The sequence below is a fragment of the Oncorhynchus keta genome, chromosome 16 (genome assembly GCF_023373465.1).
Source record: "Oncorhynchus keta strain PuntledgeMale-10-30-2019 chromosome 16, Oket_V2, whole genome shotgun sequence".
Classification (NCBI taxonomy): Eukaryota; Metazoa; Chordata; class Actinopteri; order Salmoniformes; family Salmonidae; genus Oncorhynchus; species Oncorhynchus keta.
Genome location: NC_068436.1, coordinates 8,694,218 through 8,717,230, shown reverse-complemented (window position 1 = coordinate 8,717,230; position 23,013 = coordinate 8,694,218). Strand labels below are relative to the sequence as shown.

General features: G+C 42.7%; 2 protein-coding genes across 2 annotated transcripts; both read right to left on the bottom strand.

Moving 5' to 3' along the window:
* Nucleotides 1-44: 44 nt before the first annotated feature.
* LOC118395633 (uncharacterized) lies at nt 45-22,858 on the bottom strand. Its single transcript, XM_052465142.1, has 7 exons — nt 21,947-22,858; nt 21,375-21,496; nt 20,999-21,175; nt 17,098-17,241; nt 16,428-16,539; nt 10,682-10,791; nt 45-2,007 (listed from the first exon to the last, which is right to left on the bottom strand). The coding sequence occupies exons 1-7, from the start codon at nt 22,194-22,196 to the stop codon at nt 1,084-1,086; spliced, it is 1,839 nt and encodes a 612-aa protein (XP_052321102.1). The 5' UTR covers nt 22,197-22,858; the 3' UTR covers nt 45-1,083.
* On the bottom strand, nt 18,414-20,992 carry LOC127908079 (oocyte zinc finger protein XlCOF22-like). The gene has a single exon (XM_052465191.1). The coding sequence runs from the start codon at nt 20,960-20,962 to the stop codon at nt 19,904-19,906; it is 1,059 nt and encodes a 352-aa protein (XP_052321151.1). The 5' UTR covers nt 20,963-20,992; the 3' UTR covers nt 18,414-19,903.
* Nucleotides 22,859-23,013: the final 155 nt, after the last annotated feature.

The following is a 23,013-nucleotide window of genomic DNA, read 5'->3' as shown; positions in this document are numbered from 1 at the left end:
ACAAAACAGGGTTGAATGTTATTTTGGCATTAATTCATGTCACATATCAGTTCATTTTTTATTTTACATTGTTTGCAAAAAAAAAAACATGAGTTAATAAAGCCCACATACAAACATGGTCTCTTTTTTTGCTTTCTTGAGCAAGGCAGCTCCAAAATGCAGGTGTTTCAGCCTAGCTCAGTGCTTTCTGTGGAGGTGGGGCAGCCAGCTGAAAATATGGAGCGTAGGGGTTGGTAATGTTCTCTAGTTGCGCCATGATTGGCTCGTGTTCTGTCACTCATGGACACTACATCACGGGCAAATCTTAGGGTGGAGCTCGAAAATTCAATCCCCTTGGGTGCTGCCATAGAGTTACATTAGAAGTGCCCAGTTACATGACAATGTCCCTCTGCTTTGTGCAGCGGGGCATTGTCATGCTGAAACAGGAAAGGGCCTTCCCCAAACTGTTGCCACAAAGTTGGAAGCACAGAATCATCAGCACCAGACAATTATTCCTCCTCCACCAAACTTTACAGTTGGAACTATGCATTTGGGCAGGTAGCATTTTCCCTGCATCCACCAAACCCAGATTCATCCATTGGACTGCCAGATGGTGAAGCGTGATTCATCACGCCAGAGAAAGTGTTTCCACTGCTCCAGAGTCCAATGGCGGCGAAGTTTACACCACTCCAGCTGACGCTTGGCATTGCGCATAGTGATCTTAGGCTTGTGTGCGGCTGCTCAGCCATGGAATCTCATTTCGCTACGGGCTTCAGCACTCGCCGCTCCCGTTTTCTGAGCTTGTGTGGCCTACCACGTCGTGGCTGAGCCTTTGTTGCTCGTGGCTGAAATTTGATGAACTGACTTGTTGGAAAGGCATCCTATGATGGTGCCACGTTGAACGTTCCTGAGCTCTTCAGTACGGGCCATTCTACTGCCAATGTTTGTCTATGGAGATTGCATGGCTGTGTGCTCAATTGTATACAATTGGCTGAAATAGCTGAATCCACTAGTTTGAAGGGGTGTCCACATAGCTTTGGTCATGTAGTGTTTGTCAACTAAGGAATAGTTCCCAGATATACCCTGCGTACATCTCACACACTTCTACGATTTCTTCCCATTGTGGACACTCCTATGTCTGATAAGGTTATTCTGGAAGGAGAAGCTCTTGTAACACAGCTTACACTTGAAGGGCCTCTCCTTAGTGTGAACAGTCTGGTGCTTCTTCACATAGTTCGCCTCAGCAAAGCGCTTCCCACACGTGAGGCAGGCGTATGGCTTGTCGGCGTCTGTCCTAATGCTCGGCCTTACACGTTGTGACCCAATGACACCAGAGGAGGTAGAAGCAGGAGCCACCACCCTCAGGTGGTTAGTCTTTGAGCTCCCTCCTTGACCTCTAGCCATTGTTTGGGTGTTGTTGGGATTGTGTGCTGTGTTATAGGCTAGGTACTTCTCGTGGTGAACGTCCATCCTGACCCTGTCTGTATTGGTGGGGTAACCATGAGGTAACTGAGGAAGGCTAGACCCAGATCCAGACCTTCTATGAACCCAGTCACCAGGCATTAGACGAGACTCTGAAGACAGACTTCCTGAAAGACTACCACAAGGAGCATCTCCCACCACGCTCTGAGAAGGCTGAAGCCCAGGGTGACCGGATCTTTTCATCATGGATACGGTGGTGTTTGTATCATAGGAACAGGAGGGTCTATCTCTATCAGCACCAGGCCCTGCTCCATCCCTGCACTGAGACTGTGAAGAGAAGGGTCTGGGCTGCAGACTGGAGTCTCTGCCTCTCTGATGACCACCAGGACTGGGGTTGTTCAGTCCACCTGTCCACTGGTTGTGTTCTGTGTGGTGGTGGAGTCTCTGTCCCTCACGGTTGGGTCCTAGTTGCGACTCGGGAAGGAAGAGCAACGGCTCCTGATCCAGGGTTCTGATCCGTGGCCAGGGTTTGTGACCAGCCGCAGCAGAGGTCCAGCCTCTCCCGTCAGCAACATCGGACATCAGCAGGTCTTCATGGAATGCAGACTGTGAAGACAAATTGAACAGAAAAGCATAAAAGGTCTATATAAGAAACTATTTGCTGTACACACAAACATGACATGATATTATAAAATGTTAACCACAGTCAAGCCCATCTCTAACACTGTGATTCAAGTACCTAACAATATGGAGTCATTGGAGTTTTTTTAAATTCATTTTTTAAAATGTCCACGTTTTGATTCAATAATTAAGTATAATGTTTTGGTTCGATTGAAATAAGCGAAATTCAGTCCCTGCAATGATACAAAAATAACCAAGTCAGTCAGTACAGAGTAAATTTTGTATTTAACTTCAACAAAATGGTCATACACTCACATAATGTTACAGCACTTTTATTACACAAAACGATACGTGAAGTAGAATAACTTTTCTCACTATGGCAACACTTCTGTAAATCTGCTACCTTCACTCTGATAAAGTTAATTTTAGAATACCTTGGAAAAGTTTCAACATGACATTACCAACAGCTTCACTACTTTATGTAAAGTAAACATGAATTAAAGAGCCAATGCAGCCGTTTTTATCTCCGTATCTAATAATTTCTGAGTAACAATTAAGCACCTTACTGTGACTATTTTCAATTCAAATGGTAAAAAGAAACAAAAATAGCTTCTTAGCAAAGAGCAATTTCTCAAGGAATAATTTAGCTGGGACTGTCTGGGAGTGGTCTGAGTGGGGACAAACTAACTGTTATTGGCAGAGAGGTTTGGAACTATCTTATTGGTCTATTAACTAGTTTTCCACCAGGCAGAGACAAAACTCTACCCCAACAAAACAGGCAGAAATTTCAGGTGGGCTTTTCAAACAGCTCTTACACTAACAGGGTATTATAATTTTTACAATTTCACAGTATTATTCTAACATCAATGAGAAAATACATCTACATCTCTCATGTTTTTGATTGCACTGAGCCTTTAAGGCAGGATCATTTCCCCATTATAAAATATAAACCTATAGGGACACAGATTGTCACCTTTCATCAGTGAAGCATTTTTACAGGCATCACACCAACCATCACCATACCTTCTACTCTGCTTCATGATACTAATTCTTTCCTCAGTTCACCTCATCCAGTTCCCCACTACATATAAAACAACAGAATTAACTACAAACAAACAAGTACTACATTACATGTCACTATACTCTAGGCCGTGTGAATTTTCTTGTGGTGTATCCTGAATAGGGTTGCAAAGGGTCGGGAAACTTTCCGGTAAATTTTCTGAAATTTTCCATGGATAGTTAAGCCCTGGAATTTGGGAAATGTTGCTTAAATTCATCAAATAAGTTAGCTTATAACAGTGAACCTTTTGTTGTGGGATACACAAGGTAATTCTAGGTCTTATGGCATATTTTATAAACAATCCCCAATTCAATGGAATTGCAACCCTCTGCATGCCCAGTGCATTCTTCCATCACATGTACAGCTGATTCTCAAGATCTTGCACACTAATGAGACACTATTGAGTCCACTCTACTACACTGTCTGAGCCAAGGACTACATGCTTTCTGGTAAGTTTCGAATACAATACTGGGTGGAGTGAAATATATTTTATATGACATACATTACCTTTTGTTAACTAGTAAATAGTAGCCTACAGCAAAGTGTGTTTAAATCATTTCTAACTTGTTAACCATTTCTGCTAGTTATTTTTTGCCTGTTGTTTTAGCTTGCTTGAGCCTGCTAACCGAGGAGTGTTAATTCACCTATTTCCATACGTTTCATTTCAAAACATTTATCTTACAAAGGAGTTGTTTAATCTAACTGCTTAACTATTTATCTGTACTATACACGTAATTGTATTTGGGGTTTTCACTCATTTTCTCTAATCTTTACAGGAAAATGCCACAGGCTCTATCTGATGTGTGTAGACACTGCACTGCAACTAATGTAGAAAATACTGTGCCAAATTATGTGAAGAATGCAACAAAGATGCAGAATCATCTAGCCAAGTGCATAAAGTTCCCTCAGCGCTCACAACAAGCAACCTCTGACTAAAGTCCTTCTCCTTCTATTCAAGGTGAAAATTATGAATCATACACCTTATCGATAGTAACAGCTCCTGGTCCTCCTGGAATCAGAAGGTTTTTTTATTCAATGGAGGAACATAGTCAGATAAATACTGATTAATGTCTTGCTCAAGCTGTGTATGCAAATGGTTCACCTCTGATACATTTCTGAATGTTCTTTGCCCGGCATACACCCCTCCAACCAGACATGCTTTATCTACTCATTTGCGGGATGCAAATGTATTCAACAGAGTTCAAGCAAATCATAGAGAAATCAGACTGTATTTGCAATCATCTCTGATGGGTGGTCGAATGTTCGTGGGCAAGGAATAATTAACTACATCTCCGCCCCTCAACCAGTATTCTACAAGAGCAGAGACACAAGGGACAACAGACACACTGGCCTCTACATTGCAGATGAGCTGAAGGCAGTCATCAATGACCTAGGACCACTGAAGCTATTTGCACTGTTGACAGACAGTGCTGCGAACATGAAGGCTGCTTGGTATAAAGTGGAGGAGTCCTACCCTCACATTCACACCCATTGACTGTGCTGCTCATGCATTGAATCTGCTCCTCAAGGACATCGTGGCACTGAAAACAATGGATACACTACAAGAGAGCCAAGGAAATGGTTAGGTATGTGAAGGGTCATCAAGTTATAGCAGCAATCTAAAGCAAAGTGAGAAGAATAAGAGCCCCACATGAAGCTGCCCAGCAACACCCATTGGGGTGGTGTTGTCATCATGTTTGACAGTCTCCTGGAGGGGAAGGAGTCTCTTCAAGAAATGTCCATATCACAGTCTGCCGATATGGACAGCCCCATCAAGAGGATCCTCCTGGATTACGTATTTTGGGAGAAAGTGGTAAGCAGCCTGAAACTCCTGAAAACTATTAGCAGTAGCCATTGTAAGGATTGAGGGAGACAATGCCATCCTGTCTGATTTTCAGACTCTGCTTGCAGATGTAAGAGAAGAAATCCGTACTGCCCTGCCTACTTCACTGTTGCTCCAAACAGAGGAAACTGCAGTTCTGAAATACATCAAAAAGCGTGAAGACTTCTGCCTGAAACCCATACACGCCGCAGCGTACATGTTAGACCCCAAGTATGCTGGCAAGAGCATTCTGTCTGGTGCAGAGATCAACAAGCCCTGTGGTGTCATCCCTACTGTGTCTCGCCACCTTGGCCTGGATGAGGGCAAGGTTCTTGGCAGTCTGGTGAAGTACACTTCCAAGCAAGGGCTTTGGGATGGAGATGCAATATGGCAGTCGTGCCAACATATCTCATCATATTTATATTGGAAGGATTTAAACATTTGCAATTATGCCTACTTAATATAAGGTAAAAGGTTTATGTATCTGTCTATTTATGTATAGTCTCCCATGTGGACTCTCTGGTGCCTCTTCAGGTTGAATGAGTCAGAGAAACTGGCCCCGCACAGGTGGCAGCTGAACAGTTCTCCCCAGTGTGCATTCTGGTGGATCTCCACCTGTTTGGGGAAACTGAAGGCTTTCCCACAGAATGAACACGGGAAGCACTTCTCTTTGGCGCTGCCACCTTTACTGATTCCATCTCTACTACTGTCATTTGTCAATGGGCTTGTGTAGCCATTTAGTGTTGAGGCACTGGCATTGTCTGAGGTCTGGATTAACATTAAGAGAGTGTGAGGAGGACGAAGGCCAGGGAGTGTCTGTGTTGTTGCAGGGTCCATGTTCCAGTTGATTGATCCTATAGAAGGCCGGCTGAAGGAAACACCTGTTAACCTGAGGCGCCATCAGTCTCTCAATCACCACTATAGGAGCAGGACGGATCATCGCTAGCTGAGGCTGACACTGTTCTCTCCAGCTGCATACGGACACCTCCCCATCCCCGCAGACCAAATCTACACCTCACTCTGGTCCACCACATAAAAAAGTACTATAGTGTGATATAAATACTATAGTATTCACTGTAGTGTTTTTGCAAACTTTACTATAGTATTTCCATACATGAAGGGCACTTTTTGGCATTTCCCGTATGATTGATGAGGATCTCCATATTGCAAATGTACGGTTCCTTATTAGATGTTCGCGAGTGTTATTAAAATAGGCTGCCGGTCTCGGGTTGTGCCCCCAGGGCCAGATCTTCCGGAAATTCATCAAATGAAGTCTCTCCGACATTTGGTTTACGTTTGCTACATTTTTTAAATGTGCAATTTTTCCGCTGTTCTGGAAAATTCCACCAGATGGCGACTGGCTGCTTATTGCAAATGGACTAAACATGACGGAAAAGACTTCTAAGACGAAACTTGGTGAGCACGGGTTTGGCCAAATGGGCTTTTAGCCCAGAAACAAGATGCCGTCGAGGCCTCAACGCTTTTTGAGTTAAGGCCCATTTTCTGGGAGTAAAGGTCAAAAACGATAGAGCGCTAATTTGACCGCTTTGTGTCAAAGTATATGAACCTACAGTCTAAGGAAAAAAAGAACCAGCCATTTATCTATCGCAATTTATGAGAAATCGTACAATGTACAATTGGAGATGGTTAAAGAAATGTGTTTTTTTTCCCCCCGAAAAGTTATAGATCCAGTTGCGGTGTGTTCAGACGAATCCGTTAAGGTGGGTTTCGTTGCTCTACGTGATTTTCTGAACTCACACACACACACACACAGTCAATGGGGAGTGACACAGTGTGAGGCTTACAGACACACAGAGCCTGCAATAGTTACCTGCGTTAGAACCATCAAAGGACCGTCAGACCTAGAGCTCTGAAACTTTAAATACATGTTCCAGAGCTTTAGTCGATAGTTCACCGTGAGTTATGTGGCTCTGGAAGGTTCTCAGGCTGAGAAACAGCCTCATACATTTGCAATGACTTCAATTAATTTTGACCCTCGCGAAAATGGTGACATTTAGAAAAGTCCCAGAGTCACAAGACTAGGTGCATTGAAACCGCCTCGGCTCATAGAGACAGACCCTAACGTTTCTGTCCGGTAGCTCCTTCAGGGACCCTGTAGGAACGCCCGGAAAAATAGAATTTTCAGCACTAATTAAGGTCGTTGCTCGGGCTCCAAATGACCTATCAAGCCAAAACTCGTGATTCGGGGTCGCCTCAGCTAGGCCTAAACATAATGTCGAAACAGGACCCGAAGCTAGAACGTAACTATGTGATTTACGTTTTTAATTATGGTTTAAACACTGTGAATGTTGGGCCTGCTCTGAAATATGTGATAGTTGGCTTCTAAATGAGTTGGACAAAGTGGGTTTGGTGTCAGTTTGTATCAGTTTGGTGTCAGAGTGATATCTTATTGACAGATGCACGCTGAATTTTGTACATTTGCAGTAAGTTTAAACAGTGATGAACCATCACCAAATTGACATGCTGAAATCAACACCAATGAGCGATGGAGAGGAAACATTATTACTGCCTGGTCATCCCGAGTTCAACTGGCCAGTCAATTGGGTATTTCTGCAGTATACTTGAGCAAGTCAAACTCGTGATGGTAAATGCCCATTGAAAGACATTGCAAATGGACAGTACATTTGCAATGTTTTTAATTAGGGATTTCCCATCACCAAAAGGACATGCTGAAATCAACACCAATGAGCGATGGAGAGGAACCACCATCACTGCCCTGCCATCCCGAGTTCAACGGGCCAGTCAATTGGGCATTTCTGCAGTATATTAGAGCATGTCAAACTCGTGATGTAAATGCCCATTGTAAGATATTGCAAATGGACAGCTGTACGCCTGGTTACCTGAACGGGTTACCAGTAGCACATTTTAAAAATGTTTTTTAATGCCTTTAGGGGGGTGAAAGGGGTCAAGGGCCAGGGAGCACCCCCCACCCGTGTCCAACCAATAGAGGGCGCCCTTGATCAATTTGGACGTTTTTCCAAAAAACGAGTCCCACTGCTCTCTCATTGCACCAAATTCTTACTTCATATGACTTCCAATGATCAAACATGACAAATAGACCTATGTTGATTCAGGGCTTAACATAGTGATATATATAATTTGGTCAGTATAAATTCCATTTGGACATGGTTCACTGACTTTTGGGTTCGGAAACCGACTTCCTATGATCAAAGATGGCAAATGGACATAACATCCTGATTTGGTACTTTCAATACTTATGTATGGCAGTTGGACATTTCTTATGCCATTTGGACATGATTATATAATGCAAATGGACAAAACATAGGCGTTATGGATAAACTCAAAATAAGACAACAACCGTGTGAAACATACCTTTATATATGTATAATTGACAAAATAATTTTAAAAAATTCTGAAAAAAGGTCCAGAAAGGATTTTTTATTTTTTAGAGGTGGTTGTACTTTAGATTTTTTGCTTAAATTTTCAAAATTTGACCTGTGGGTCTTGACTTTGTGTCCATTTTCAATTTGAAAATCTACGGTGGAGCGCACTCGCCATCTTTGGGATTTTTGTTGTATGACACTTGGCATTTGCCATATGCCACTTGCCATAAGGTTTGGATGATCTGCTGTCTATTTCAGTGGTATTTGCGCTTGTGTATATGTTTCGTCCAATACCAATATGTTGCCATTCAATTTTGTCCATTTCATTGGGGTTTTCCCTTACTATAGTAAAATAACTGTAGTATATACTATAGTAATGAATGTAGTGCTTTTGCAGACTGTAGTATACTGTAGTATTTACACTAGTGTTTATGTAGGCTGTAGTATTTACGGAAGTGTTTTTGCGGATATTACTGTAGCATTTACTATAGGTAGGTAGAACTGGGGTCTGAACGGATAGTTAAGCGCTTCTGCTCTTTTCGATAACCTTTAGGGAACAGTGCCTTCGGAAAGTAGTCATATCCCTAGACTTTTTTCACATTTTTTTAGGTTACAGCCCTTTTCTGACATTTATTAAATTGTTTTTCCCCCTCATCAATCTACACAACAATTCCCCATAATGACAAAGCAAAAACTGTTGTTTTTTTACATTCTCTAGTTTTTTTTGCATATGCTTAGCTCGATTCTGTTTCTTTTTATCCCCCAAAACTCCCTAGTCTTTGCGGATGACAAGCAAATCTATAACATGATGCAGCTACCACCACGCTTGAAAATATTTAGAGTGATACTCAGTAATGTGTTGTGTTACATTTGCATCAAACATAACACTTTGTATTGAGGACATGAATTTCTTTGCCACATTTTTTGCAGTTTTACTTTAGTGCCTTATTGCAAACAGGATGCATGTTTTAGAATATTTTTTATTCTGTACAGGCTTCCTTCTTTTCACTCTGTCATTTAAGTTAGTATTGTGGAGTAACTACAATCTTGTTGATACATCCTCAGTTTTCTCCTATCATAGCCATTAAAATCATTAACTGTTTTAAAGTCACCATTGGCCTAATGGTGAAATCCCTAAGCGGTTTCCTTCCTCTCCTGTAACTGAGTTAGGAAGGACGTCTGTATCTTTGTCGTGACTGGGTGTATTGATACACCATCCAAAGGGATATTCATTGTCTGCTTTTGTTATTTTTTACCCATCTACCAATAGGAGCCCTTCTTTGCAAGGCATTGGAAAACCTCCCTGGTCTTTGTGGATGACTTTGTGTTTGAAATCCACTGCTCGACTAAGGGACCTTACAGATAATTGTATGTGTGGAGTACAGATGAAGTAGTCATTCAAAAATCATGTTAAACACTATTATTGCACACAGAGTGAGTCCATGCAACTTATTATGTGACTTGTTAAGCAAATGTTTACTCCTGAACTTATTTAGACTTGCCATAACAAAGGGGTTGAATACATACTGATTTAAAACATTTCAGCTTTTAAATTAGATTTTTTTTGTGTGTGGGGGAGGGGTACTTTTTACCCCTTTTCTCCCTAATTTCCATCATATCCAATTGATAGTTACAGTGTTGTCCCATCGCTGCAACTCCCTTGTGGAGTCTGGAGAGGCAAAAGTAAAGAGCCACGTGTCCCCGAAACACGACCCCGCCAAGCAGCACTGCTTCTTGACACACTGCTCGCTAATTCCAGAAGCCAGCTGCACCAATGTGTCAGAGGAAACACCATACAGCTGGCGACCGAGGTGACTGTGAATGCACCCGGCCGCCACATGGAGGAGTCGCTTGAGCGCGATAGGACAAAGACATCCCAGCCGGCCAAACCCTCCCCTTACCCTGACGATTAATTTCTAAACATTTCTAAAAACATAATTCCACTTTGACATTATGGGGTATTGTGGGTAAATCAGTGACTGAATCTAAATGAATCAATTTTAAATTCAAGCTATAACAACAAAATATGGAAAAAGTCAAGGGGTGTGAATACTTTCTGAAGGCACTCTACTAGAATTATAAAACTGTAGTGTTTTTGCAGGCATTAGTGGTTTTTGGGTGGGAAAATACTGTAGTATTTACTACAGTATACTACAACATTCTATAGTAAAGCACCTCACGATTGAGGAAACTACAGTGTGTAGTATAGTATTATACAGTATACTACAGTTTAATACAGAAATCTATACTAAGTATTTTAGTATTCTATAACTGTACTCTTTTTTCATTTGGGGCTCAGTCAGTCTGTTGACTAAATTCAGTTGTTGTTTTGTGTTCGACTGTCTGTTTCTGATTGTGGTTAACAGTGTTGTTCTCCAGCCCAGCGTTGAGGAATCTGTCCCATCCACTGACCTCCACTATCTCGCCCTGCTCAGTGATATGGTCCCCTGAGCCTTTGGCTGCGCCCGGCTGGGAATCCAAGATGTCCGCCCAGTCTCCCTTGTTAGGCTCCAGCCAACCAACTGCAGGAAGAGGTTACAAAATAGACATTTACAAACATGGCAGAAAACTCTAAATATGGCGTTTAAGTCAATTACCTGTACAACTCTGGTTCATCCTTGGGAGCAATTTTCAAAAGCCTAATATTACGCAAGTATAAACACCATGCTCCAAAACCAGCGTAAAAAAGCCAGACTACGGTTTGCAACTGCACATGGGGACAAATATTGTACTTTTTGGAGAAATGTCCTCTGGTCTGATGAAACAATAATAGAACTGTATGGCCATAATGACCATCGTTTTGTTTCGAGGAAAAAGAGTAAGGCTTGCAAGCCGAAGAACACCATCCTAACCGTGAAGCATGGGTGTAGCAGCATCATGTTGTGGGGGTGCTGGGATGCAGGAGGGACTGGTGCAATTCACAAAATGGATGGCATCAAGAGGAAGGAAAATGATGTGGATATATTGAAGCAACATCTCAAGATATCAGTCAGGAAGTTAAAACTTGGTCACAAATGGGTCTTCCAAATGGACAATGACCCCAAGCATACTTCCAAAGTTGTGGCAAAATGGCTTAAGGACAACAAAGTCAAGGTATTGGAGTGGCCATCCCAAAGCCCTGACCTCAATCCTACAGAAAATTTGTGGGCAAAACTGAAAAAGCATGTGCGAGCAAGGAGGCCTACAAACCTGACTCAGTTACACCAGCTCTGTCAGGAGGAATGGGCCAAAATTCACCCAACTTATTGTGGGAAGCTTGTGGAAGGCTACCCAAAATGTTTATCCCAAGTGAAACAATTTAAAGGCAATGCTACCAAATACTAATTGAGTGTATGTAAACTTCTGACCCACTGGGAATGTGATGAAAGAAATAAAAGCTGAAATGAATCACTCTCTCCACTATTATTCTGACATTTCAGATTCTTAAAATAAAGTGGTGATCCTAACTGACCTAAAACAGGGAATTTTTACTAGGATTAAATGTCAGGAATTGTAAAAAACTGAGTTTAAATGTAGTTGGCTAAGGTGTATGTAAACTTCCGACTTCAACTTTATGTGTGTTTTGTATGTAAACATAAGATGTATTGATTTTATTTTATGAATGAAGAAAACATAGCCAGGCGCATCACTATTTCCACTCAAGATCTATTACTGTATGTAGGCTATATGTAGAGGCGAGTGTAGAGAGTATAGAGATATTGTTATCCACGTAGGCACCAACAATGTTAGGATGAAACAGTCAGAGGTCACCAAGTGAAACATAGCTTCAGCGTGTAAATCAGCTTTAAAGATGTGTCGGCATCGAGTAATTGTCTCTGGCCCCCTCCCAGTTAGGGGGAGTGATGAGCTCTACAGCAGTCTCACAACTCAATCGCTGGTTGAAAACCGTTTTCTGCCCCTCCCAAAAGATAGAATTTGTAGATAATTGGCCCTCTTTCTGGGACTCACCCACAAACAGGACCAAGCCTGGCCTGCTGAGGAGTGACGGACTCCATCCTAGCTAGAGGGGTGCTCTCATCTTATCTACCAACATAGACAGGGCTCTGACTCCTCTAGCTCCACAATGAAATAGGGTGCAGGCCAGACAGAAGGCTGTTAGCCAGCCTGCCAGCTTAGTGGAGTCTGCCACTAGCACAGTCAGTGTAGTCAGCTCAGCTATCCCCATTGAGACCGTGTCTGTGCCTCGACCTGGGGTGGGCAAAACTAAACATGGCGGTGTTCGCTTCAGCAATCTCACTAGGATAAAGACCTCCTCCATTCCTGCCATTATTGAAAGAGATCGTGATACCTCATCTCAAAATAGGGCTACTTAATGTTAGATCCCTTACTTCAAAGGCAATTATAATCAATGAACTAATCACTGATCATCATCTTGATGTGATTGGCCTGACTGAAACATGGCTTAAACCTGATGAATTTACTGTGTTAAATGAGGCCTCGCCTCCTGGTTACATTAGTGACCATCTCCCCCGTGCATCCCGCAAAGGCGGAGGTGTTGCTAACATTTACCATAGCAAATTTCAATTTACAAAAAAAAAAAGAAGACAATTTCGTCTTTTGAGCTTCTAGTCATGAAATCTATGCAGCCTACTCAATCACTTTTTTTTTATAGCTACTGGTTAAAGGCCTCCTGGGCCATATACAGCATTCCTCATTGAGTTCCCCAAATTCCTATCGGACCTTGTAGTCATAGCAGATAATATTCTAATTTTTGGTGACTTCAATATTCACATGGAAAAGTCCACAGACCCACTCCAAAAGGCTTTCGGAGCCATCATCGACTTGGGTTTTCAACATGTCTCTGGACCTACTCACTGTCACAGTCATACTCTGGACCTAGTTTTGTCCCATGGAATAAATGTTGTGGATCTGAATGTTTTTCCTCATAATCCTGGACTATCGGACCACCATTTTATTACGTTTGCAATTGTAACAAATAATCTACTCAGACCCCAACCAAGGAGCATCAAAAGTAGTGCTATAAATTCACAGACAACACAAAGATTCCTTGATGCCCTTCCAGACTCCCTCTGCCTACCCAAGGCAGTCAGAGGACAAAAACCAGTTAACCACCTAACTAAGGAACTCAATTTAACCTTGCGCAATACCCTAGATGCAGTTGCACCCCTAAAAACATTTGTCATTAGAAACTAGCTCCCTGGTATACAGAAAATACCCGAGCTCTGAAGCAAGCTTCAAGAAAATTGGAACGGAAATGGCGCCACACCAAACTGGAAGTCTTCCGACTAGCTTGGAAAGACAGTACCGTGCAGTATCGAAGAGCCCTTACTGTTGCTCAATCATCCTATTTTTTCAACTTAATTGAGGAAAATAAGAACAATCCAAAATGTATTTTTGATACGGTCGCAAAGCTAACTAAAATGCAGCATTCCCCAAGTGAGGATGGCTTTCACTTCAGCAGTAATAAACTCATGAACTTCTTTGAGGAAAAGATCATGATTATTAGAAAGCAAATTACGGACTCCTCTTTAAATCTGTGTGTTCCTCCAAAGCTCAGTTGTGCTGAGTCTGCACAACTCTGCCAGGACCTAGGATCAAGAGAGAGACTCAAGTGTTTTAGTACTATATCTCTTGACACAATGATGAAAATAATCATGGCCTCTAAACCTTCAAGCTGCATACTGGACTCTATTCCAAATAAACTACTGAAAGAGCTGCTTCCTGTGCTTGGCCCTCCTATGTTGAACATAATAAACGTCTCTCCATCCACCGGATGTGTACCAAACGCACTAAAAGTGGCAGTAATAAAGCCTCTCTTGAAAAAGCCAAACCTTGACCCAGAAAATATAAAAAACTAATCGGCCTATATCGATTCTTCCATTCCTCTCAATTTTTTTTGAAAAGGCTGTTGCACAGCAATTCACTGCCTTCCTGAAGAAAAACAATGTATATGAAATGCTTCAGTCTAGTTTTAGACCCCATCATAGCACTGAGACTGCACTTGTGAAGGTAGTAAATGACCTTTTAATGGCATCAGACCGAGGCTCTGCATCTGTCCTCGTGCTCCTAGACCTTAGTGCTGCTTTGGATACCATCCATCACCACATTTTTTGGAGAGATTGGAAACCCAAATTGGTCTCCACCGACAAGTTCTGGTCTGGTTTAGATCTTATCTGTCGGAAAGATATCAGTTTCTGTGAATGGTTTGTCCTCTGACAAATCAACTGTAAATTTCAGTGTTCCTCAAGGTTCCGTTTTAGGACCACTATTGTTTTCACTATATATTTTACCTCTTGGGGATGTCATTCGAAAACATAATGTTAACTTTCACTGCTATGCGGATGACACACAGCTGTACATTTCAATGAAACATTGTGAAGCCCCAAAATTGCCCTCGCTGGAAGCCTGTGTTTCAGACATAAGGAAGTGGATGGCTGCAAACGTTCTACTTTTAAACTCGGACAAAACAGAGATGCTTGTTCTAGGTCCCAAGAAACAAAGAGATCTTCTGTTGAATCTGACAATTAATCTTGGAGGTTGTACAGTCGTCTCAAATAAAACTGTGAAGGACCTTGGCGTTACTCTGGACCCTGATATCTCTTTTGACGAACATATCAAGACTGTTTCAAGGACAGCTTTTTTCCATTTACGTAACATTGAAAAAATCTGAAACTTTCTGTCCAAAAATGAATCCATGCTTTTGTTGCTTCTTGGTTAGACTACTGCAATGCTATACTTTCCGGCTACCCGATAAAGCACTAAATAAACTTCAGTTAGTGCTAAATACGGCTGCTAGAATCCTGACTAGAACCAAAAAAAATGGATCATATTACTCCAGTGCTAGCCTCTCTACACTGGCTTCCTGTCAAGGCAAGGGCTGATTTCAAGGTTTTTACTGCTAACCTACAAAGCATTACGTGGGCTTGCTCATACCTATCGCTCTGATTTTGTCCTGTCGTACATACCTACACGTACGCTACGGTCACAAGACGCAGGCCTCCTAATTGTCCCTAGAATTTCTAAGCAAACAGCTGGAGGAAGGTTTTTATCATACAGAGCTCCATTTTTATGGTATGGTCTGCCTACCCATGTGGAGATGCAGACTCGGTCTCAACCTTTAAGTCTTTACTGAAGACTCATCTCTTCAAATAAACTACTCTCATTGGGTCATATGATTTGAGTGTAGCATGGCCCAGGAAAGGCTCTGGAGCAACGAACCGCCCTTGCTCTCTCTGCCTGGCCGGTTCCCCTCTTTCCACTGGGATTCTCTGCCTCAAACCCTATTACAGGGGCTGAGCCACTGGCTTACTGGTGCTCTTTCATGCTGTCCCTAGGAGGGGTGCGTCACTTGAGTGGGTTGAGTCACTGATGTGATCTTCCTGTCTGGGTTGGCGACCCCCCTTGGGTTGTGCCGTGGCGGAGATCTTTGTGGGCCATACTCGGCCTTGCCTCAGGATGGTAAGTTGGTGGTTGAAGATATCCCTCTGGTGGTGTGGGGGCTGTGCTTTGGCAAAGTGGGTGGGGTTATATCCTTCCTGTTTGGCCCTGTCCGGCAGTATCATCGGATGGGGCCACATTGTCTCCTGACCCCTCCTGTCTCAGCTTCCAGTATTTATGCTGCATTAGTTTATGTGTCGGGGGGCTAGGGTCAGTTTGTTATATCTGGAGTACTTCTGTCTTCTCCGGTGTCCAGTGTGAATTTAAGTATGCTCTCTCTAATTCTCTCTTTCTCTCTCTCGGAGGACCTGAGCCGTAGGACCATGCCTCAGGACTACCTGGCATGATGACTCCATGCTGTCCCCAGTCCACCTGGCTGTGCTGCTGCTCCAGTTACAACTGTTCTGCCTGCGGCTATGGAATCCTGACCTCTTCACCAGACGTGCTACCTGTCCCAGACCTATTATTTGACCATGCTGGTCATTTACGAACATTTGAACATCTTGGCCATGTTCTGTTATAATCTCCACCCGGCACAGCCAGAAGAGGACTGTCCACCCCTCATAGCCTGGTTCCTCTCTAGGTTTCTTCCTAGGTTTTGGCCTTTCTAGGCAGTTTTTACTAGCCAAGGGGCTTCAACACCTGCATTGCTTGCTGTTTGGGGTTTTAGGCTGAGTTTCTGTACAGCACTTTGAGATATCAGCTGATGTACGAAGGGCTATATAAGTAAATTTGATTTGGATATGCATTTCTCCCTTACCTTGCTCCCCCATCTTTAGTCCACTCAGCAGGTCAATGCTCTCTGGTTCATCTTCTATTGTCTCCACTTTGACTATCAGCAGATCAGGCTTCCCGTCCTCCATGTCTACTGACTGTAAGAGATACAGAGTGAGAGGATGTTGGATCAAGAAATCTGATATGAGCACCGTGCTATAGAGCATCTTCTGAATGGGCAATGAGGGACTGCTATGAGTACAATGCAAACATGTTAGTTGATTTGATAATGTGACACTCTTTAAAGAGATGAATCAGATTAACTTGTGGATACCATTATTGTCTCTGTGTCCAGTATGCAGGCAGTTAAGAGGTCATTTGGCAAACCAAAGCTAACTAGCTTGCTAGCTGTGCCCGAGACTTCCAGTGTTTGCCTTTAATTAAGCGAGTTAGCACTCGTTCACAAAATTACCTCTGATTTATCAAAACCTTAAAGGGAAGTTAAAGGCATGGTCCCACACTTAAAACAAAATGAATCAAGATCTGGGCCCTTATTCACAAATAGTAGGAGTGTTGATCTAGGATCTTTCCAAATAGTCTTATTCATTATGATCTAAAAGGCAAAACGGATCCTTGATCAGCACTCCTACTCTGAGGTTTTGTGGATACAGGCCCTGACATAATACCATTCAGACAGTAGTTCATAGTGGACTCACCTCAGTGAGACTGTGTGTGGTACTGTGCTGCTCAGTTGGTTCCTCTGTGGGTTCAGGGGGAGGTGTAGTCTGGTTGTCCTCCATGACCATGGTCCTCTCAGGGTTCCCCAGACCCTCCTCCTTCACCAGAAGCACTTCCTCCTCCTGGAAGAGACAGGTGATACAGATTACAGACATACACTCCCTCAGGTACGTACACACAGATAATAAACACACTTTCAACATGGAGTGTTTACCCATCCCCACTACGTTTGAGTCCTATACTGTAGTTACAGAATGACTGTTGTTAAACCCATCATGGTGGACATAAATATGATGTGGGTAAATATGAGTCAGCTATGATAAGTCAAGTCAGACAGACCTGACTAAACCATTTTGACGTGTACAGTAGAGGTTTGTTAGTGTGTGAGTACATAGTAATATTTACTAAGTGTATAATGGTTATAAAGCACTGTTGGGTGTATGCAGAATAGGGTGAGATCAGATGTGATGTACACTAAAGAGTCCAACTTGTCTCCTCCATCTACACTGATTGAAGTGTATTTAACATGTGACGTCAATAAGGGATCATAGCTTTCACCTGGTCAAGTCTGATCCCGTATTGATGTCACTTGTTTCAATCAGTGTAGATGAAGGGGAGGAGACAGGTCTTAGGCAGCATTTTATGTTCTGAGACAACTGACACATGGATTGTGTTTATGTGCCATTCAGAAGGTGAATGGGCAAGACAAAAGATTGAAGTGCCTTTGAACGGGGTATGATAATAGGTGGCAGGCGCACCAGTTTGTGTGAAGAACTGAAACGCTGCTCGGTTTGTCACGGTCCAGTTTCCCGTATGAATAAAAAAATGCAGGTACGTACACACAGAAATACTTTCAACATGGAGTGTTTACCCATCCCCACTACGTTTGAGTCCTGTACTGTAGTTACAGAATGACTTCATTGTTGTTAAACCCATCATGGTGGACATAAATAGGTTGTGGGTAAAAATAAGTCCGCTATGATAAGTCAAACAAACTTGACTAAACTATTTTGACATGTACAGTAAGTGTTAGTGTAGGTATATTTAGTAAGTGTATATTGGTAGCCAATAGTTAAGTCACAATTGCCCATAAAAATTTATGAAAAATAAACATTTGTCTTAATTTAAGGTTAGCATTAGGTTTAACATAACATTTTAAGAGAAATTGTAGAAATAGGTGGGGTTTAGCCATAATTCTGACTTAACCAAAACACATTTCATCACCAGTTATGAAGCAGAATAGGGTGATATCAGATCTGATGTATATTAAAGAGTCTCATTGAGTCTTAGAATGAAAAGTCCCATTTTGTGTTTATTACATTTTTTTAAATGCACCATATGAAAACCACACATACACACGTCTCAACTAAAAATCTGCATGAACTTGATGAACTGCATCCATTTTCTCATTCAAAGAGTCTTGGGATAAAAATTAAGCAGCTGAATTTAAGTAACGAAATATGCATTTGTGAACATCATATAGCCTACAGTACAGTACAAACACAATTTGAAACAGACTTTAGGCTTACAGTGCATTCAAAAAGTATTCAGACCCCTTTACTTTTTCCACTTTGTTACAGCCTTCTAAAATTAATGAAATAGTTTAGTTTCTCATCAAGCTACACACAATGCCCTATAACAACAAAGCAAAAAAAAACGTTTTAGAAATGTTTGCAAATGTATATTTAAAAAACAAAAATCACATTTACATTAGTATTCAGACCCTTTACTCAGTACATTGTTGAAGCACCTTTGGCAGTGATTACAGCCTCGAGTCTTCTTGGGTATGACGATACAAGCCTGGCATACATGTATTTGAGGAGTTTCTCCCATTCTTCTCTGCTGATCCTCTCAAGCTCTGTCGGGTTGGATGGGGAGTGTTGCTGCACAGCTATTTTCAGGTCTCTCCAGAGATGTTAGATCAGATTCAAGTCCGGGCTCTGGCTGTTCCACTCCGATACATTCAGACTTGTCCCGAAGCCACTCCTGCGTTGTCTTGGCTGTGGGCTTAGGATTCTTGTCCTGTTGGAAAGTGAACCTTCGCCTGAGTCTAAGCACTCTGTAGCAGGTTTTCATCAAGGATCTCTCTGTACTCGGCTCCGATCATCTTTCCCACAATCCTGACTAGTCTCCCAGTTTCTGCCGCTGAAAAACTACCCCACACCACCAGGCTTCTCCATAGGGGTGGTGCCAGGTTTCTCCCCTGCTTGGCATTCAGGCCAGAGTTCAATCTTGGTTTCATCGGACCGGAAAATCTCGTTTCTCATGGTCTGAGAGTCCTTTCGGTGCCTTTTTGGCAAACTCCAAACGGGTTGTCATGTGCCTTTTTTACTGAGGAGTGGCTTCGGTCTGGCCACTCAACCATAAAGGCCTGATTGGTGGAGAGCTCAATTTCGGGTCTCATTGCAAAGGGTCTGAATACTTTTGTAAATAAGGTTTCTGTTATTTATTTTTAATACATTTGCTAAAAATTCTTAACCTGTTTTTGCTTTGTCATTATGCGTTTGTGTGTAGATTGATTTGTTCTTGTTTAATCAATTTTAGGAAAAGCTGTAAAGTAACAAAATGTAGAAAAAGTCAAGGGTCTGAATACTTTCCGAATGCACTGTATGCCTTTTATTTTACAATGTCTGGAAGCAATATATACTGAAATCTGTTACCCTTGTTATTCCAAATGCATCTGTGGGTCTTTTTAGCTGACAACAATGAAAACTAATCTTTGTGTTTAATGCTTGGTTTGACATAAACGTCAGAAGCTGTTGAATGGAATGGTTACTTTCTATGTCATTGAGTGGCATGTTTTTTCTGGTGGTGTATCCGGAGGTAGCTCCTCTCTGAGAAACTCTTCCTGCAGTGCGTACAGGCGAACAACCTCTCTCCTGTGTGGACCTTCAGGTGAATCTTCAGCTGGTGCTGGCGTGAGAACCTCTTCTCACACTGGGGGCAGCTGAAGGGTTTCTCTCCTGTGTGGACCCTCTCGTGCCTCTTCAGGTCACCAGCCTGAGCGAAGTGCATTTGACAATGCGTACAGCTGAAGGGTTTCACCCCTGTGTGGACCCTCTGGTGCCTCTTCAGGTTGCCAGCCACGGAAAAGCACATATGACACTGGGTACAGCTGAAGGGTTTTACCCCTGTATGGACCCTCTGGTGGATCTCCACCTTCTGGAGGCAGCTGAAGCCTTTGTTACAGAACATGCAGAAGAACCGTTTCTCTTTAGCATTGCCTGATGTGGCTCCCCCTCCCTGAGCCTGGGCTCTAGCCCGGTCATTTGAGTTCAACAGCTGATTGGAAAGGACATGGCTGTGTGATGCGGAAGGTGCCATCGACGTGGACCCTGGATTGCGATCCCTGAACGTGTGTAAAGGGGAGAGGGTGGCAACATTTACAGTTGTCTCTAAGCTTCCCCTATAATCTAAGAAATCTCTGCCATGTGAGTGTCCGTCTCCTAGGTGACTATCTGCATTCAATAGGGGAGAAGCGTAGCCCTCCACTTTTACAGTCACCTCATCTACCACTATGACCTCCCCTTTCTTATCTAGGCACCCTTCAGAGTATACACTACTAGTGTACTGGTTCCAGTCCCCTCTAGACAGATCAGTTTGTGTCTCTAAACCCAAGGATATGTTGCCAGGGTCCATCTCTGTTGCGTAAGAACAACATGGAACATCCCCGTCAGTGTCTAACGAGTCGCCATCACCACGAGAATTAATCTGGCTCTGGTGAAATACCGGTAAATAGTCTGAGCCGGGAGCAGGAGGACAGCCCAGTCTCTCTGGGTCTGATCTGTGGTCAGATCCTTTGTGTAAGAACCTTTGTGTTACTGTTAATATCTCGGTGTCCATCTCTGACTTGAGGATGGGCTTCGGCGTTCCACTGACCTCTGTGATGCTGCGTTGGGTCCAGGCCTGGGGTGAGGCAGTGGTGGCGAGGTCCTCGGTGGCTACAAGGTGCTTTCCAGCCGCACCAGTCTGGATGTCTCTGCTGTGCCTTGGGTCCTCCTCTCCTTCAGACCTCTCCTGCTTGACCCCAGGACCTGCAGCCTCTGCATCTGCAGACTGACATAAAAATAAGGGAGGTTATTACAGGTACACGAGTAGAATTGGATAACAATGTCATTGGGAAGTCTGCAAGCTCCCCTATGGCAGTTAAATATGGATGTACATGTAAGCAAGTGAATAGATGAGGGGAGCCTTTCTGAAATAAACTGACCACATTTGATGTACTGTAATTTTGATGTAATACTATTACACTAACCTCTATCACAATAACGTGCTGGGTTGAGGTTCCACTCCCCTCATCAACAGTGATTGGTTGGTCATCGCTCCATGTATTGTGTCCCACTTGCTTCACAAAGCTCCTGTGGCCTCCAGTGAGATCTGAGAGAGTCATTGGGGGGGAAAGAGGTGGTTAGTGTAGGTACTGTCAATGCTCAACTGTATATTGTACATTGACAATTTTGTCTAGAATTGGAAAGGATGTAAGGTAAGACTTCACATAACTACTTAATATACTATTTATAGAATGATTTTGTTCCATGCATTATATCGTTTAGAATATGATAGTGTCTATCTGCAAGTTACCTATGTAATCAGAATGATTGCCTACTATCCAAATAATGATCAAGACCGAATTCCGGTTAACACTGCATCTCAGTGCATGAAGCGTCACTGCAGACACCCTGGTTAGAGCGGCGTCATTGTAAATAAGCATTTGTTCATAACTGACTTGCCTAGCTAAAAAAAAAAAAAAAAAACCATCTAAAGTTACATATGCCCAGATGTGAACGATGAGACCGGTCCACAGCCCCCGACTTCTACAAAATATACCTCTTGCCATTCCTCTGTATCGGTCGAGGATCTTGGGACGACTCGTGAGGACGCGGTCCCGTGACACCTTAAGTTCTAGTAGCTGTAGTTTTCTCCTCAATGTCCTGTTTTCTTTCTGGCTTTGAGTTATTTCCAAACGAAACACTGCATAGTCGTCGTCTACGAGTTTACAGACCTCTTCCACGGCTGCATTCGCTAGCACCTCCATGATGGAGGCTATTTGAGTGTGAACAGCAATACAGTTAGCCATTGTTAGTAGCTGGCTAGTTAACGTCCGCGTTACCTAGATAACATCTGTCAACCAAGTCCTGTCTCAAACGCGAATTAAACACTATATGGGGTAAGTGGGTGATTCCGTGGAGTTCAATGGGGCATATTGAGTTCCAGGGTGTTAATAAACGTCTAAATAACAACAAAAACCGCTAACGTGTACATTTTTCCTGTTCACTTCCGTTTACGCTTCTTCTTCAGTGGTCTTTAAATTGGTTGGCAACCAACTTTACAGATGCATCTCCGCCACCGAGTGGAGTGTTGACCAGAGACAGGGAAGGTCTGAAGTTTAACCCCACCCAATTAAACCCTTCTCCCTAAGGAAACGGAATATATAATTTAATACAATCACCTTAAGGTTTTCTTAAATTCAATTAAACTTGACTCCTCAATACCATTATTCCTTAATACTAATAACAAACTGTCCATTTCCCTCTCATATCGCTGGCATTGAAATAGAATGTGTTCTACTGTCTCCATCTCCCTCTGCCTGTGAACTAACTTCCCAGTTGGATGTTTCCCGACTCATTTCAAAGTGCTGTTGAGCCTGATGAGTCTCAGCCTTGTGATTACATATTCATCCCTTCTCTCTGGACCTGAGGACCTCCCTGCCTCCACCTTTTCCTGGATCCTGACAGGTGTCTTTCCCTTCCTTTTCCACAACCCGTACCATGTATCTTTTTATTTATTTTTACCACTGTTATTATTAATCCCTTAGTCTCTGTTTTACTTAAGAGAGCAGATCTTATTGGTTGGTGTCATAGCTCAAAGGGTGTGGTTAAATTAAAAAGGTATGC

What these genes read in the sequence shown, in the direction of transcription:
- LOC127908079 (XM_052465191.1), bottom strand. Translation starts at nt 20,962, where the DNA reads ATGGACACCGAGATATTAACAGTAACACAAAGGTTCTTACACAAAGGA.
- LOC118395633 (XM_052465142.1), bottom strand. Translation starts at nt 22,196, where the DNA reads ATGGCTAACTGTATTGCTGTTCACACTCAAATAGCCTCCATCATGGAG. An exon ending in ATACAGAGGAATGGCAAGAG is followed by an intron (nt 21,497 to 21,946) that starts GTATATTTTGTA and finishes TGACTCTCTCAG; the next exon opens with ATCTCACTGGAGGCCACAGG. An exon ending in CCACACACAGTCTCACTGAG is followed by an intron (nt 16,540 to 17,097) that starts GTGAGTCCACTA and finishes TATCTCTTACAG; the next exon opens with TCAGTAGACATGGAGGACGG.